This window comes from Ochlerotatus camptorhynchus, unplaced genomic scaffold, assembly GCF_037179485.1.
Source record: "Ochlerotatus camptorhynchus isolate MF236.1 unplaced genomic scaffold, CSIRO-AGI_Acam_v1.1 ptg000328l, whole genome shotgun sequence".
Classification (NCBI taxonomy): Eukaryota; Metazoa; Arthropoda; class Insecta; order Diptera; family Culicidae; genus Ochlerotatus; species Ochlerotatus camptorhynchus.
Window position 1 is genome coordinate 5,700,219 of NW_027040816.1, and position 17,585 is coordinate 5,717,803.

Below are 17,585 nucleotides of genomic sequence, written 5' to 3' on the forward strand. Positions count from 1 at the left end.
TCGGTGTTCATTGTGTTGTTGTTAATGACGTTATCGCATTGCATATTTGGACGACAACCTATTAATTTCATTTGTTATGTCTCATTTTAACTAAAATTTTTAGATCATTAGAAAAAATAAAAATGCCACAACATTCCGCAATCTGAGACATTGTCCGGAATATTTTTGCACTAAGTCCTTGAAAATGCATGCTTTTTACAGAATACAGTGGAAGAAACTGAAAGTTGTCACTGAGTCAGTCAATAAAGCAGTAGAAAGTTTACTTTTCAGGGTATTTTTTGTGATTTGACATCTTCATTTAAAACCATTTTTTTTTTCACTAGAGAAATATCGACGAGCATTTGAAATATCTTCTTTATACATTTTTAGAGTATTGTAGTAAAAATATTACTTTAATTACCCCTATTAAATTTCTTCATTTTGTAATTACCGCACGTTTCCTTCACACTACACACTTAACCACTCACATGTTTCACTTTACCGTTAAAACCAAAATACACACTAAACGCACATTCTACAAACTGCACAAAATGGAACACACCTCTACGCACAGATCCCTCGACACTGCAGGTATCGAAGAAGATCAAGCTATTCTCCGGTGGCGGAGACCAGGTCCAAGGGGGAGGCGTGACCGCCGCAACGTTGACTACGCCCACCGGTCTTAGTGGTGGCGGTGGTGGTGGTGGCGGCTGTTGTGGACGAACCCAACCACCAAAGAAGAAGATAATCAAGTTCCGTACGATTGGAAAGCTGATAATGCCAAAGTTTTTGAACGACAACAACAATAACATTTCGAATTCGACTACGCCGCCGGCGGCTGGGGCCATGCCGGTTACCACTCCTGCCGTGCTGTACGAGGAAAGGGAATTGGCCAGCGACAAAGCGAGCACCAAGTGTCAGGAAACCGACGGAAACCTTCTGAACCGCTCGAAGGTGGAACGGATTCGGAGGAAGTTCATGGGTGACTCGTCAACGCCTATCATTGGAGAGGAGGAAAGTGACTCGAATGTGGAGTCGGGTAAGGAGAACAACTACGACAGTGGGGCGGAGTGTCGCCCAAAGACATGTGGCGGGCTTATTGCAATGAAGAGAAACCTACTGAACGATAATCGATCCCACAACAAGAGCATTCTACTGAACTCTTCGGCCGAAGGGGATGAGGTAGTTGTCAAGGGGAAGGTTTCCAATTTGGCCAAACAGTGGAACCGGATGCGCGCCATGACTTTGGATGTGTCTGTTATCAAAAAGATGACATCAAGTGCCGTTCCATCTCCAGTGGGGGACAGAGCAAACGTTACATTGGACGAGCGCACTTGTGAAAGTCTCTCGTACGATGGCGAGAATAACCATTACAATACGAACAATTCAACTGCCCTAGGCCGGAGTTCTTCCCTGAAAACCAACAGTTCCAAGATGGTCGATGATCGATTTGCCCGATACTTTGGTCTGCAATCTCAAACGAACCAGAACCCCGTAGCTACGGTAACACCCAACAACAGCTTGGATCCCGGTCTCAACAGCAAATCCCGGCGGCGATCTCGTTCAATGCCCCGTGGAAATCCCCCCGCTCCTCCACCGCAACGGCCAGTTGACGAACGGATCGCAAAGTATTTTGGCATCAACAAGAGCTTCTCCGGATGTCCTTCACCTCGCTTAGCAATCAACAAGCCGCGAGCCATTGTCAAACCTCAGCAGCGTCTACTGGAACCGAATCTGTCGGAGTCGGAAACCAAACGCCGCCGCCGATCGCGTTCGGTGCCCCGGAAAGACTGTTTCGAAGAACTGGAGGAGGTGTACGAGAAGAATGGTCCCCATTCGGCAAGTTTCTGTATCTCCAGCGACCTGGCAAGAAGGGTAAAACAGCTGAACGACTTTGAAGAGCTGAACATCACGGCGGAAGATCTCTCGATGGCGGACAGCGAATTCGACAAGCTTTATCTAGGTGTGTGTGTCTGTGGGTGTACGGGACTGGGGTTTGTCTTCTTTCTGTTTTTTTTTCTCTCTTCTGTATCTAGTCTGGCTAGGAAGGAGTTCTTGTTTGATGGGAGGTATTTCTTCCTAGAAGCTAGATTGTGCGCTGTAGGTTTTGTACCTTTTCCTAATGCTGAAAATTTCGAACGATTTTAGACAATTTGTACATTTCAGAACTACAAAAATTATATAGGGGAAATGCAGGTAATGTCGGTCTAAGTGTCGCTTGGGCCCATACATAAATTCAACAATCGACTAAATTTTCAATAGCAACCAAAAATATCTATTAATAACGTCCCAATAACGCGTTCATCTAGATAAAATTGATAAATAGCAGATTTTTAGCGATGGGCCCAATATTAGATCCATAGGCCAACATTAGAGACATTTCCCATACATTTACAAATTTATCTTAGGCATATTTTGAAGGCCTTCATACCTCTTCTTTTACTTTTCGTTGCTTACTGCGGAGAATTTTTCGATCTTAAATTCTTCCGAAAATTCCTACAAGCTTCTCCCATATCTCATCTCAAAATTGGTTAGATCTTGGAAATTCCGCTAGTTGATTTAAAATTCCTTTTGTAGAAGTGTCCTAATTCTTCACGCAAACTTCACCAAACCTTCTCCTGAAGCTCTCTGACCGGCACATTTTCCTCTAGACTCTGTAAATTTCTTCCACCAGAATTCCATGAAAATATCCAATCATCTTCTAGTAGTTGTTCAAACATTCCTGAAGTAAACCCTGACCATTACGTAGATGACTTTTGAAATCTATTGAAATCCAGCTTACTTCTCTGCAAAGCCCTTGGAGCTTTTATTATGAAGCCTTCAGATCTTTTGTATACGTCTCGCTGATTGGCCAGTGAACCGAGAAATCGGGAAACCGGTAAATACCCGAGATTTCAAAATCACCATGAATTTCGATGACATATCGGGTAAAAACATAGTTCGGGCACTCTCGGCATAACATACAATTCTGGTCCTTGGAAAGTGGTCAAGGCCCTTGGACTGGATTTTCAAGACTTTGTCAATTTGAAGAATTAGGAGCATTTCAAGGAGTCATAGATGTAACACTTGGGTATTTTAGCACTGGCGACAATGGAGTATTGACTAGAACTTCAAGGCAATTGTGGTAAGAATACCGAAATATTTTTGAGATGAGCTTCAGCTGAAATTTAAGAAAGATAGGGGAAATGGATGTAATGTCGGCCTAAATGCCCCTAATTTAGGCCAAAACATAAATTCAGCAATCGACTAAATTTTCAATAGCGACCAACAATATCGATTAGTACCGTCCCAATGACGCGTTCATCTAGATAAAATTGATACATAGTAGGTTTTTAGCGTTGGGCCCAATCTTAGATCCATTCGCCAGCATTAGAGCCATTACACTTAGGATTTTTTTTTCTTTTTTAATTTTTGTTTAACTCCATCATGATTCTGGGGAAGATTCCGGGTCCAATGCTAATGACAATTCCAAATAAGCTCTGGAAAGAATTTCTAAAGAGTTTTGGTGAGCGTTTCCAGGAAAATCCGAAAAGAACTTCAAGGTTATTGATTTTGGAGGATAGTTCCAGAATAATTCTGGGCAAATTCCAGGAAAATTGTGACGATTATTTAAAAAGAAAAGTATTCCAAGAGAGTTCCGAGAAGAATTCCAAGAGAATCGAATTTGTAGGATGCAATTCGAATGGGTTTCTGAGAAGAATTTGCAAAGGAATTCCGAGGATAATTCCTGGGAGATTTTGAGCAGAATTTCGAGAGAATTCTGTCGAATTCAGAAGAGTCCCCTAGAAAATTCTGAGTAAAATTGCAAGATATTTCTGAGGTGAATTTCATGGGAGTTTTAGGAAGAATTCAAGCAAATTTGTTATAGAATCATGAATGGAAATTTTAATGAATTCTTGGGAGGATAATTTAAAGTTTTTAAATAATCTTAGAGTGAATGCCACACAAAAAAGCGTGCTAGCAAAAAGTTTAAAAATTTGACCACAAGTTCTTGTTCTACGATTTTTGTCAGTTTTAAAGTGTCCATGGTTTTAAACCTTCCAAAAGTTTGAATTTTTCTTAATCGTTTAATTTTTTTGTTTTCATAAATCGGACAAGGACATTTTGATTATTATTATTTTTCTCTACAACTTTGTCTCAGACATCATTTAGACCAGAAATGCCGTTTCCGTGCTATTTTTTTTAGAATAATATCAAGGACATCATTTTTAAAATTTTACAAGATCCAAAATGGCCGAATTTTAGCAAAAATGTGGCTAATCTCCCATAACAAACATATATGCAAAGTTTCATACAAATCGGAGAAGGTTGATTCAAACATTTCTCTTTTTCTCTATTTTGCCAGGAACTGCTGCTTTACTCTGTAGATTTATCCCGTAGTTTGTTCCAACTTTTTCCGGAAATTATTTCAAACTTCTTCTGGAAGTTTCCCCTAATTTTCCTCGTAAATTTCTGCATCTCTCTTGGAAAGGTTCGTCTGACTTCCGCCGGAAGTTTCTCCATAGTATTCTCCAGAATTTTTTTTTTGTTAGACTTCCCCATGAAGTTTCTTCAAACATTCCTCTCTGCCCCGGGACTTTGTTTGACTTACCAGGAAGTTTCTTCCGACTTATGCCGAATGTTTTTTTTATCGAGTTATCCTAGAACTTACCCAAAATCCACTGGATTTACTTAGAAATATCTTCCGATTTCCTCCTTATCTTTTTCAGCCATCTTGAAAGTTTCTTCCGACTTCCTGCATACTAACCTTCTGAAGTTTTTTTTTCAACTTCCCCATGAAATTTCTTTCGGGATTTTTTTTTTTACTTTGCCTGGAAGCTTCATTCAACTTCGGCCAAAAGTTTCTATCGATTCCTCGTAGAATTTTTAATGCCTTCCCCGAGACGCTCAACTGGCGATTTCCTCCGGAGCTTTTTCAGTCATCCTGAAATTTTCTTCCGATTTCCTCCGGAAGTTCCGTACTAACCATCTCGGAAAGTGTTTACCGGTTTCGACGAAAACTTTAGGGTTTTCTGGAAAGGTTTTCTTGAAACCTTTGGAAGTTCCTGCTGGCTTGCTCTGCATGTAGGAAGTTTCTTCCGGCACCCCCAGAAGTTCGTCTAGCTTCTTCTGACTTCCCCACGAATTTTTTTCCTAATTGCTTCCGACATTTGTTTCTAATTCCGAAAGTTTCTTCTAACTTTCTCTGGTTGTTCCTTCCGACTGCTCTTGGAAATTTTTGTCGACTTGCTTCGGAAATTTCTTCCGACTGCTCCTGGAATTGTCTTCCGGTTTTTCCAAGAAATCATGCTGGCCTCCCCTGGATGTGAAACACTAGTTCAAAATTTCCTGGTAACTCAAGTCTGATGTTTTCTCAAAAGTTCGCAGAACTAATTCCCCTGGAAGTCTTCTCAACTGTACCTACAATATTCTTATACTCTCCTAAAATATTGCTTAAGAAAAACTCCTTTAGTTGGATCCCTTATGGAAGCCATCCAATCTTAAGGATAAACAACTTAGACCTATGAATCGTCATCAAACTTCACATCAATTAACCATGCCTTCCAAACATATGGCCAGAGAACCGGGAAATAATCAGAAATTTGAAAAGTAACCGGAAAACCGGGAGAAGTTGAAAAAATCATTGTTTATAAATAATAGTTTTTTTTTAAGCCAGAGTTTCAGAATCAATTAGTGGAAAAGAACGAGTTCCTGCCAAAAGAAAGTCTTCTGAAACTTAACTATAAATTATCCTTGAATTTTGTACGAAATCAAAGTTAAAACATCACACTTAGAAATATTGAACAGTTCGTTACTCGACGAAAAGTACGTTTGATTGAACTGAATTTTGCGTTTGTTATGACCTAAATTTATGTCAAATTGACGCTCGTATATGTCAGTCTCAGAGCACCTAAATTTACATGAATTTTTCTAAGTTTGATTTATATAAGAATTTCCATGGTATCCATCAAAGAATTACCTAGAATGTCTGCTCATAATGCTTATGGAATCCTTCTTAAAATTACATGAGAACTCTCCTAGTAATTTCCTCGGAATCTTTTAAAACTATCCTGAAACATTGATCCCTTTGAATTTTAATTTTTTAAACCTTCGAAATTCTCCTCTAAAATCCTCTGAGATTTTCCTTATAAATCTTTCGAATTCACTTTTAAATTTTTTCCTTTAGACATCTGTGTGTAATTTTCTTTGAATTCTCATCGGAATGTTATTACAATTCACCAGCCATTCTCCTCACAATCATACTTTTTTTTCGGAATAAGATAACAATTCTGCTTGAAGTTGTCCTCACAATTCCTGTGGAATGCTTCTAAGAATAATCTAGGAATTCTTTTCTTTTCCCCCAGAAATATCTTGTAATTTATCTCTTTAGGGCTTGATCTTAGAATTCTGATTGGAGTTCATTAAAATTTCTTAGATTCCTCCTCAATACTTCATATCTTTTTCTTAAATAACACTTCATCGACCAAAAGAGGCATCGACTTGTGGAAAAATAGACTTAAGGACAGTACGATATATGGAAACATTATGGGACCACCGAATTCATCGAGTTATAGCGAATATCGGGTTGTGGGTAGTTGACTGTACTCAAAATGTGGGATTTTGAAAAATCTTGAAGATCCTAGAGTTGGAAAAACAACATTTTTATGGGCCCTGAAAAATATTAAGGTTTCTTACAATTTAAAGAAGTTTCTGTAACATTCTGACGAGAATACCGAAAATTTGTAGTAGTATTTTTTCTCAAATAAAGTGCTTACAAATTTAAGAAACATTCTAGAAGGCATTAAAATGCTACACTCAATAGTTTCGTTGCAAATGACTCACTTTTTATGTCGTACCACTGTGCATCGGAACTGCAGGGAATTTAAATGAAGTTCTTTGAACTTCTCGGAACTTCTTTTTAGAAGAATATCTCGTCGAATGTTCTCTAAACTTTTCAATGGAACTTCCAAGAAGTTTTGTGAATTTCTCGTCGGAAGTTCTGTGGACCTCTTGTTGGAAGTTCTCTAAACTTCTCCACAGAAATTCACTGCACTTTCTAACTTCAGTGAAATTTAATGATGTTCTATGCATTTTAGGGAAATTTATCGAAGTTCTGTGAACTTTTCGTCGGAAGTTCTGTGTACATTCGTGGATAGTTTTGTGAACTTTTAATCGGAAGCTCTCTGAACTTTGCGTCTGATGTTCTGTGAACTTTTCGTCCGAAGCTCACTAAACATCTCTTTGGAAATTCACTGAACTTATAGTCGGAAAAACTTTAAACGAAAATACATACTCTGAAATTCTCGTCGGATCTTCAGGGAACTTTAATGAAGTTCTGTGGACTTCAGGAAAATTCTGTGAAACTTCAGGAAAGTTCTGAAAATAATTCTTCAAAAGTTCTGTGAATTTGTTATCGGAAGTTCTCAATACTTTTCATTGAAAATTCAAGAAAGTTCTGTGAACTTCTTGGTGGAAGTCCTCTGAACCTCTCGTCGGAAGTTCTCTGAGCTTCTCGTCGAAAATTCCCTGATTTTCTCGTTGGAAGATCTCTGAACTTCTTATCAGAAATACTCTCAACTGCTCGTCGGAAGTTCTCTGAACTTCTTTTCGGTAGTTCTCTGAGCCTCTCGTCGGTAATTCTCTAAATTTTTCGTCGGAACTTTTAGGAAGTTCTGGGAAATTCTATTCGGAAGTTCTTTGAGCTTCTGGTCGGAAGATCTTCCGAAATAGGTTTTTTTACACAACTTTACTATATCCAGCTGCCTCAGAATTTTTCTGTCGCATACCCCAAGTAACCAAAAGTTCCGCATTCAAGGATAAAACTCACTTCGAAGTTCCATAAAGTTCCGACAACCTTCAAGTTCCATAAAGTTCGAATAAAGTTCTGACAGAATTTTCAAGTTCCATAAAGTTCAAATAAAGTACCGACAGAACTTTCAAGTTCCATAAAGTTCAAATATAGTTCCGGAAGAACTTTAAAGTTCCATAAAGTTCCAATAAAGTTCCGACAGAACTTTCTTCCCAAGCCACCAAAAGTTCCGCATTCAACGATAAAACCCACTTTCAAGTTCCATAAGTGGATGTAAAGTTCTAACACAACATTCTGGCTACTTTAGAAGCTATACACGGAAACAAATCCGATTCCATTTTCATGAATAAAAGATCATGAAATGAAAAAAAAACTTACCATCCCATGAAATCGTAACAATGATTCATGATTTCGTCATGGAAATTCATGGTTTCATAATGCAGTGGAATCAAGACCGCTACAAGCGTTACACGTACTTGGCAAACCGTGTTCATAAACCGCACTACATAGATATTTGTTGAACGCCTTTTGTCTTCCATCTTATACAAGTACTGGTAGTCTAGTGGTCAAAGAATGGGTTTAATGATCTCAAGGTTCTTGGTTCTAATCCAGTCTGATACTTTCTTTTATTCTTTTTACATTTTTTGGTTGAAAGTTAAACCCATGAATTTAGATCATGATTTCAACTCGGATGATTCATGATTTTGGGAATGTTTGCTGCGTTACGCAAAAGTTGCTCATGAGATCATGAATATTATTCATGGTGTATTTTCATAACATGAATATACGCTTTGTTCATGAAATCATGAGCCATTTTTCTCATCGGATTTTTTCCCGTATAGAAAGCGCACGAGGAACTTCAGGCTCCAAAAAGTTCCAATGCGTACTCCTAGCAACTTGAAGTTCAAAAAAAAAACTCTAAAACCCATCCCTAAGCACTTTTTAAGAACTTCGGGCAAGGCTAAAAACATGGCCACAACAAAGTTTCGAACAAGTTCCCAGCTGAACTTCTTAGCAACTTTAAAGTATCTTAAAATTTCGCTGTGGAACTTCTTAGGAACTTGAAAGTTTCTTAAAAGGTCCGTCATGAAGCCCACATGAAGCAATCCGCACAAGTTTTTATTAGGAACAAAATTTAATGTACGTAAATACGAAATGGTCAGTAGCTCAAATAAACCATAATTCTTATATTTATGCAGTTCACCAATATTCTATCCTAAAAAAAATAAAGAGCAATTTCCTGGATTCGAACCCGTGTATTCGGCATGCGAACTACGAACGCTGTGTTGGAAAACTATGCGGGCAAACACCAATTTAAAGTTCATCAAGGTGTTGTGTTGAGGGGGGCGACCCTATCTACGGTGCAGGAAAATTGTGTTTTGCTGTGGTTAGCTGCCCGTACGCTGAGTAGATATGAAGAAGATTGATGACGATTTTGAAGATTTCCTGCAAAAAAAAAAATGATGCGCGATCCAAGTAGATGCGAGAAATCAAAGAAGATTTTTCGAAGTTTGATTCGCTAGTGTGAGATTTGTTGAGCATCTAGAATTGAGATTTAGATGTGTCGCCCCCTCGTGTTGTGTTTCGTATTCAAGTCAGTCAGCTGGCTCTGAAAACTCCAACAGTAGGCGGGACAACAGCTCACTTTAATATATTTCAGATGACGTAGCGGTTCATGCTTGGGCTCTCACGCCGAAGGACTGAGTTTAATTATTCAAACAGCTCCAATACTACTACTAATGCTGATAAATCAATATACGTTCGTACCTGACTATAGAATTAACTTTCATGAACACCTGACTATAGAATTAACTTTCATGTAAGTGCGAACTAAATATAGAATTGGTGTAGAGAACAAAAACTGGTTTTTAACTTATTTTCTAAAAGTTCCGTTCAAGTTCCGCCAGAAGCTGCTTAGAATGCTCTTCAATTATGGTACCGGAACTTTCAAGTTCTTTTAACGACTTGAAAATGAGGCTGCTTAGAATTCTACAGACCACCTTCAACCAAGCTGCTTAAGCCACAAATAGCCCTTTAGCAGAACTTTTGGTTACTTGGGACTTCACCCAGCAACCGAAAACACATCGGCAGGATCAAAGTTAATCACGCCTTCCCTTTCGTCACCAATTTCCATCATCGTCCTGGGATGCATTGGGTATGTTTTTCATCAAATTAAACTGGCTTCGTTGAAGATGATAGAAGTAGGTATTCGAAGACGGCTTTCAACCTAAAGCAGCAATGAGCAGAATATTCTAGACCAACAATTGAAATAGGCGGAAGAACCAAACGTAAGAAATGGCTTTAAACGCAAATTTCTCGAAAATCAAAAGACATTCACGCAATCTCACATCGGCATCTTCCTTTATCAAATGGCATTGTTAGTTTGCGTAGGTATGTTTTGATTTTCGAGAATTTGCGTTACTTTTGGTTGTACCGCCTATTTCAATTGTTGGTCTAGTACTCTTATTCCGCCTGCATGACTGAATATACTCACACCTTGACATTCTTTACTATGCGAGAGAGAATGGCTGCGTTCCTTCTAAGTTGTATCCTCTCTTGGTGCTTACCGAATGGTGTATCTAGCTATATAATCTATGTTTTAGAAAATCTGGGTTAAATCGCGTATTATCCTCGTTGGAGCTTACCGCCATAAATGTACAATTCGTGGAAACAATAAAATGTGTAACTTTTAGCTGTTCCTAAAAATCCTATCAGAATTAGTATATATTCTGGTGCAGTTTTCGACAAAATTGCTTATTCTATTTAATTTTGGATCGCTGAATCCAAATGTGAAATCGGATTTCGTTATAACGAATTAGTATCATAAAAATGATTGCCTACATTTAGGCGTATTTTAAAAACTATTTTCCACAAAATATGCAGTTTCTTATTGGTAAACAACAACTTTTGTTGATATTTTAAAACAAGTTTCTTCTTCAGCCAACACAAATCAAGTTTAAATGCTAGCTTCTATATTTTGCATTGCATAAATACCTGCAGTATCAACTTCACCTCAGAACTGAAAATTTAAACATACCATTTAAAAACTAAATCCAGACATTAGAAAAGCATTTGCTAGTACAGATTTGAGAGCTACTTGTTTGAGTGTCTACATCATAGAAACAACATCGATATACTTGCAGTATTTTGGATCCGTACTTGCCACTCATTCTGGAAAAACAACTCGCATAAGTTGGTGATAGGACAATAAGTGACCAACTGGCTGAAACATGCGAATTGGTATCGACGATGGACGTATTCGAATTGCTATACTTTCACGTAGTTACATTCCAACTCCTTTCAAGGTGAAGGATTTGAATCCACAACGTTCTGCTTAATTTTTCAAAATTTCAACACGTAATACAGCTTCCCGGAAAAGGTATAAATTCCACCAGCAGAGATATCCCCCTTCACCGTGTTCCGCTGCCGATCCATCCGCCGAAATCCAATAATGATCGTTTTCTCTGTTTCATTTTCTTCCCTTCTTTTCTCGTTTCTTTCTCTATTGTAGATTAACTTTGAATGCAATATTTAGAACCCTAGTTTTGTTATCCCTATTAGAAAAAAAGACTGGCGTTTTTTGCCTAGTAAGATTGAGTACTTTAGCTTTAGAACCGCACGCCGTAATCGCAGTCGCCACACCGTGTGTCCCGATAGAGGCCTGCAGCTGACAACTACGAACTCTACACTCCACTGGACGATAGGACTTTATCCGTTTTTTTTTTTTTACATTGACTGACGAAAATATGAACCATCAAATCAAACCACAACTACAGCCGTAGACGATTTCCCGATTCTATTTTTACTTCTCTGACGGTACGTTCCTCAGTCATCTTTCTCTTAACGAGTTTCTCCTGGTTTCGGGGTGATAATAAGCGAGCGTGTCGCTGTGAAGTTGCATTGGCGTTTGTGCAGCATGGTCACTCTGTTGCACAATCGGTTGCAAGTAACTTTACAGCAACATACTTCTGTAGAAATACGGTAATTGGGTCTAACGCAGGTTTCCTCTGATTGAATCGAATGGTGATGGGTTTGTTTTTGGGAACAATCATTAAACTACAATCAGTGATTAGTGCAAAAATATCTAATATGTTTGGATTACAGATTTTGATGAAAACTCATTCATCGGTGTGCGCGTCATTTCACCACTTTTACACGTTCAAATGCTTCTAATTTCGATTGTAACGCTTGCGATTTGTATGTTTGTTTTGTTAATTAGCTTGAAAAGTAATTTTTTTTTTCAGTGAGCATAATTGTTTTAGTCGTTTGCTTATCCGTTCACGTGTGTTGCTTAAGTTTTATGTATTTTTTTTTTTATCGCAGCTCTAATTTTTCTCTTTGTCTCCTTTCCCATAACCTCACGCTTTCATTCCAGATCAAGTAACCAGCCCTCGCAAGCCTCCTTTTGCCTATCTGCCGCCCTCGAATCAGCAACCGCTCCCGTTCGTGTCGGAGCTGAAGAAAGGCATCCTCAAGTCGAAATCCGGTGGCATCGGGCTCTTTCCGGCTGATCTCAACTCCGAACTGAAATCGCGACTTCGCAAATCCACCCACTCGTCGGTGAGCAATCTGAAAAAGTCTACAACCGTTTCGAACATCGAATGTGACGCGTCGGCGGCCGTCGGTTCCTCGTCCGAGTCCGATGAAGAGGACGGTGTCGCGCCCGGTATGAATCTCGCGAAAATGCTCCGTAACGTGTCGAATACGGCCGCGTCGACGGGTGGTGGTGGTGGTGGTAGTGGTTATGTTCCGCCCGGTGGCGTGGCCTTGTTTCCCCCGGTGCCTCCCAGTTCGTTTGTACCGTTGAAGAAAAGTGATCTCGTCGCGTCGAGTGGTGCCACCAGCGATGGAGAGCATCCGTCCTCGGCCAGTGCCCGTGGCAACGTGGACTCGATCCTGAAGAATCCGGCTGTGGCACGGCGTCGGCGGCAGAATGAAGGGTGAGTACCGAATCCATTTTCAATACTATCATTATCCTAGGGGGGTGAATTTGTAGAAGTTCCAATGAAGGTGGTTATTCATCGTTGCGAATATATTATTTTAAAAATGAATCATTAAGTTAAGAGAGGGGTCGAAATTATTATAATTTTCGTCCCGTATTCATGGATCCACAATTGCTTCTTTGCAAATCTCAACCATGAGGTTCTATCTTCGTTGAAAAAAAAGGAAGCTCGGAACAGAGACGGAAATCGAAACATTTTGACCCTCCTCATCATCTATAATCATACCGCTCCAATTCTGTTTTGATTCAAACTCATCGATGCGTGAATTAGTCTTTCAAGAACCACACCATACAAAATTTTCATTTATGGGAAAACTTCAGCCCAGTAGGAGTTACCGGTTTTGTGTCATCGCCAATGGAACCTCCACCGAAGTACCCAGCAGTGCCAGCGAGCGTGATTCAGGTGCCCAAATTTACGATTTACACACTACTGTTAGCAGTAGAAGGTAGTTACGATGATGGCGCAATTTCACGGTAGGGCGGCGCTTTCGACAATCGCAACGACGACGACGACGACCAGATCGAAGATAAGACGGCAAGGGGAAAAGGAAAACTTTGTAATCATATCTTTTTCGCAGCGCTGCGCTTCGGCAGCGGCTGAAATGATCAAATTTTCAGTGATTGAGGAAATGCAAAGACACACGGACAAGGTGCCTGGGAGGGGGTTCCACTCGGTGAGTTTTCCCAGCGTGGGTTCATTCACCATGATGGCAATAATGTAGTGATGGTGGCCTACCTGCCTGAACCAACAGGTCGTTATGGAAAGGAAGGTCCACTATAAGGTGCAATCAAATGGGCAGCTACCGTGAACGACCTTGGCGGGTTGAGAGTTTCCTTCAGCAGTTGGGTGGGTTGGTGGCTGAGGTGCGAAAGAGTTTTGTGGCGTCACGGTTGAGCTTTTCAAATTACGATAGTTTTATCGGTGAGTTTGATTTGAAGGTCAACTATGAATTAAATATTTTTGTTTGTCTAAATATTAGAGAGAATTTGGCTCATTCAAGTATCTAGACTTGGGGGCCCAGGTAAAATTTATTACTGATCAATATTTCAAATTTGCAAAAGAAACTTTCAAAAAATTTAAGGAATATTTAGTAAGTTGCACCTGAATGTTTACTTTGAGGACAATTTTGATCAATTTGAAAGTAATATGTGAATTAGCAGTTCTAATGGTTCTGAAGAAAGAAGGTCAACTAAATAATGTAATTGAAGCGTTTCTTACTTATCGTATGAATCGTGTAAAAACATATTTGTGGAATATTTTACCAAAGACAAACAGACTTAACTCTTTCTCCTCAATCGTCGAACACGCATTTGGCGTTCAATTTCAATATGATTAGTTTCGTGAATCCCCCACCATCGAACTACTATGCCGTTTCTATATATTCTACCAAACTTGTGTGCACCATTGTTACAGACTTGGCAAGCAAGCTTTTTTTTTCGGCGAATTGCTCGCAAGATGTCGTTAAGGAGCTCCGTGACGATATTTTTCAAAATAATATATGCAAAGAGTTACGTCTGTTTGTCTGTAATTTAACGCTATTATTAATAAAAATTTGGCAATTTTTTAGGGTTAATTTTGTTAAAAGTAGATGACTAAAATAAGTTAGCCCTTTGACATAAAGCGTTTTTAACACAAATATTGCACTTCCAGATTGAATTAAAATTAAAATCTTAAAGTATCCACTTATTGATCATGATCCAAAGATTTCTAGTAATAATGGAAAACTGGATAAAACTGTATGACTTCTCATAAACTGGAAGTTTTGAAGCTTTAACTGTTGGACTGGATGCGTAAAAAACTGGAAATTACAGTTTGAACTACACCATTGGCATCACTGATAGCAACGCTCTTTTTCTCGTTCTTCTATTATATTAAAAAGGCGTATTGGCAAATCAAAGTTAGCCCCGTGGATAAAAGACTGTTTCAGTATGTTTGCATCTGCTTTTAGCCTGTTGATCTGTTATCCCTGTGGCATCAAATTACAGGGTTGGTAGCAGGGCACTATTTTCAAGTCAGTCACAAAATTTTTCACTAAAAAGTCCCTAACGTCACTATTTTTTAAATGTTAGTCACTAATGTTATTTTTTAGGTGGGCTACGCTTTACGGGAAGGTACAAGGGGTAAATCAAAAATCTAAACTTGCGACCGTCACAAAAGGTGTTAGGTTTTGAACACTTGTAACTTTGTCATCTATGGATGAAATTGAAATCCAAATACACCATTCGATAGGAAATAGCTGTATGAATCTAAATACTTGTGTCCAATTTTCCATTGAAAGTTTTTGAAAAATGTACAAGTAAAACGATATAATTTTATCACTGTATTCGTGACAAAAACATTTTCCCTAACCCATTCTTCATAATCGAGTACCTCTTGTTTACGCATTATTCTGCTTAAACTTGACAATTTATAAGCGCCGTGCGAAAAAAAATTCTTGGACCAGACTAGATTTTTTTGTTTCGAAGGAATTTTGAGAAGACTATAGATTTTAGAATGAATATCAGAAAACTAGCGGGACTTTTAGAAAGAACTTTTAGAGATTTTAGACTTTCACTGCTAGTCACTTGCGTGAGTTCAGATTTAGAGCATGAGAGCATGAGCATGAGCATTGATAGTAGCTACTCCGTGATTGATCAGATTTAGCGAAATTTGCACAAAGAACCATATGAACGAGGCTTGGGACTAGCAATCCATTCTCAGTGTACAAAATCCGGAGGTCAATAACGGCGCCGGCCACGTCCTTACGGTCATCGGGATCGAAAGGATTGTTATTTCAACAACCGTTGTTACTAGAGAACGAGTATACCTCTGCATCTCCACGGTTGTCACCGGAAGAATGTTTTTGTTAGTGGGAAGGGTAAGTTAGATCTGGATTCACATTGGAAAGTGATGCGATCTTTTAAAGCCTGTTAAGCAAATAACGCGTCCCTATCAACTCAGTTATGTAAAGGAGCTTGGGTTCAAACCCGCGATCTTCTACTCAGTAAGCAAAAACGGTCGCTCTAAGGCCACCGTGTCCCTTACATCACAACAAGCTACGACCGACGACGATCGTTCATTATCGGTTACAAGAAGCTATTACAATTAAATGAAATCCTTCAAAGTAGTTAACAATATCTTCCGAACCGGATCAGACGTACGTCAAATTGGTCCAAATATACTTATTACTTTTCTGAATCGTTCCTCCAATTGCTGTTTTTAACAATTTTTAACAATATTGACCTAATGTAATGAGCAGTGTTGGCAAAATCAGAAATCAATTGATATTTTTCCGCTCTCATGCGCTCGCAAAATCACGCATGATATTGGAACAAAATATCATCCCTGATATTGATTTTAAAAGCTCCTTTGATATTGCGAGACTATTCACAACGTGCAAAAATCAAGCTGAGTCAACTCTCAGACACAAAAATGATTCCATTGCACATCGTTTTCTTAGAAAGAGAAAGCATAGTTTGCTATCTCTTTTTAATCTTCACCGATGGCAGATGTGAAGGGACTGCTGCAAGCCGTTATGGAAGTTTCAGTTGCATTCGGGTGTAAAGCAAAAATCATTAAACTCAATCTCACCACAGTTTGGTGAGATTTGCAGTTGGTGAGTTTTGTTAGCTTGATATTCCGAGCTGCGATATCACAGTTTGCAAAATCAACCGCAGTTGTTTGCTTGTGGATTTTTATCTACGAAAATCAAGCGTGATCTTGGGCGTTGGTGAGATTTGATTTTTTGATATTTTCTCAACACTGGTAATGAGACTTGGGTTTTAACCCTTGATCTTCTACTCATAAAGCAAAAAGAGCCACCGTGCCGCTTAAATTACCACAAGCTATGACCGACTTAACAACAAGCTATTCAAATGAAGCGACTTCTCTGAAAGCAGCCAACAATGTCTTCCAAACTTGATCACGCATAAACCCTTTCCGAAACTCATGGTTTGAACAATACAACTATTGGTTGTTAACTGCACTTTATGCTCTCGGAACCCAACGATGGCTAAGTTTTCACTTGGTATGTAATGAACAACAGAGATACGCGATAATTCATATAGTTTCAGCGACTGATGATTAATTTAAATGTGTAACTTACCATTTGTCTAGGATAGAACACCTTTGCCCGGCACCTCCACTTGAGCTTCATGTCTGCCATCTGTCACTGTTTGCAAAAATATCTAATAGCAATTACCTTTGTTGTAGTACTTCCTTCAACGAAAACAAATTTTCTTGCATTGCCATCTGGTCATCTGGGAGGAGGCTCGCGTCTAGTGCTTTCCCCAGGAACCGTTCACGGCCTCCAGCTACCGCCAGCGGCCTCCAGCGAGGCATTCTTCAGATTGCTCATAATCTCCGACACTGGCGAGAGACCATCAGACGAGCACTTTTGCAAGCCGTAAACTTGCTGATTCACGGCAACGTCGGCCACCGAATCACCACCAAAACTCGCGACGGATATATTATCAGCACTTTCCCCGGCTAATTTGCCAACCGAACCGTGTTCATACTCGCACACGGTGACGAGACTCTCTATAGAACTATACGCCGAAAGCGTGACATCCGAACACGGTGAATTGGCCTCCCGGGAGACAATGAAAACGCGTGAGTTCAGATTTCTAAGTAACTCTGTGGAAAATTCCAAGCCGTTTGTGATTATCCCAGGATCTGTGAAAAGTACATCACGAAATAAATTTCTATAGAATTTTAATGAAATTTCTTAGCAAATTTTTTTTCGGGGATTTTCAGCCGATTGCCCAAGAACGTGCACGTAATCGTTTATGCCGACGACATACTCATCGTCCTAACGGGACGAACGACTACGCGGA

General features: G+C 39.3%; 1 protein-coding gene across 9 annotated transcripts in view; it reads left to right on the plus strand.

Annotated features, from left to right (window-relative positions):
- Positions 1-17,585, plus strand: part of Svil (Supervillin) — an 807,253-nt gene that overhangs the window by 564,887 nt on the left and 224,781 nt on the right. For all 9 annotated transcript variants that reach the window (XM_065230080.1, XM_065230078.1, XM_065230079.1 and 6 more), the window contains one exon: positions 12,144-12,708. In XM_065230080.1, coding sequence (XP_065086152.1) covers positions 12,144-12,708 — 565 coding nt within the window. The remainder of the gene's footprint in view (positions 1-12,143; positions 12,709-17,585) is intronic.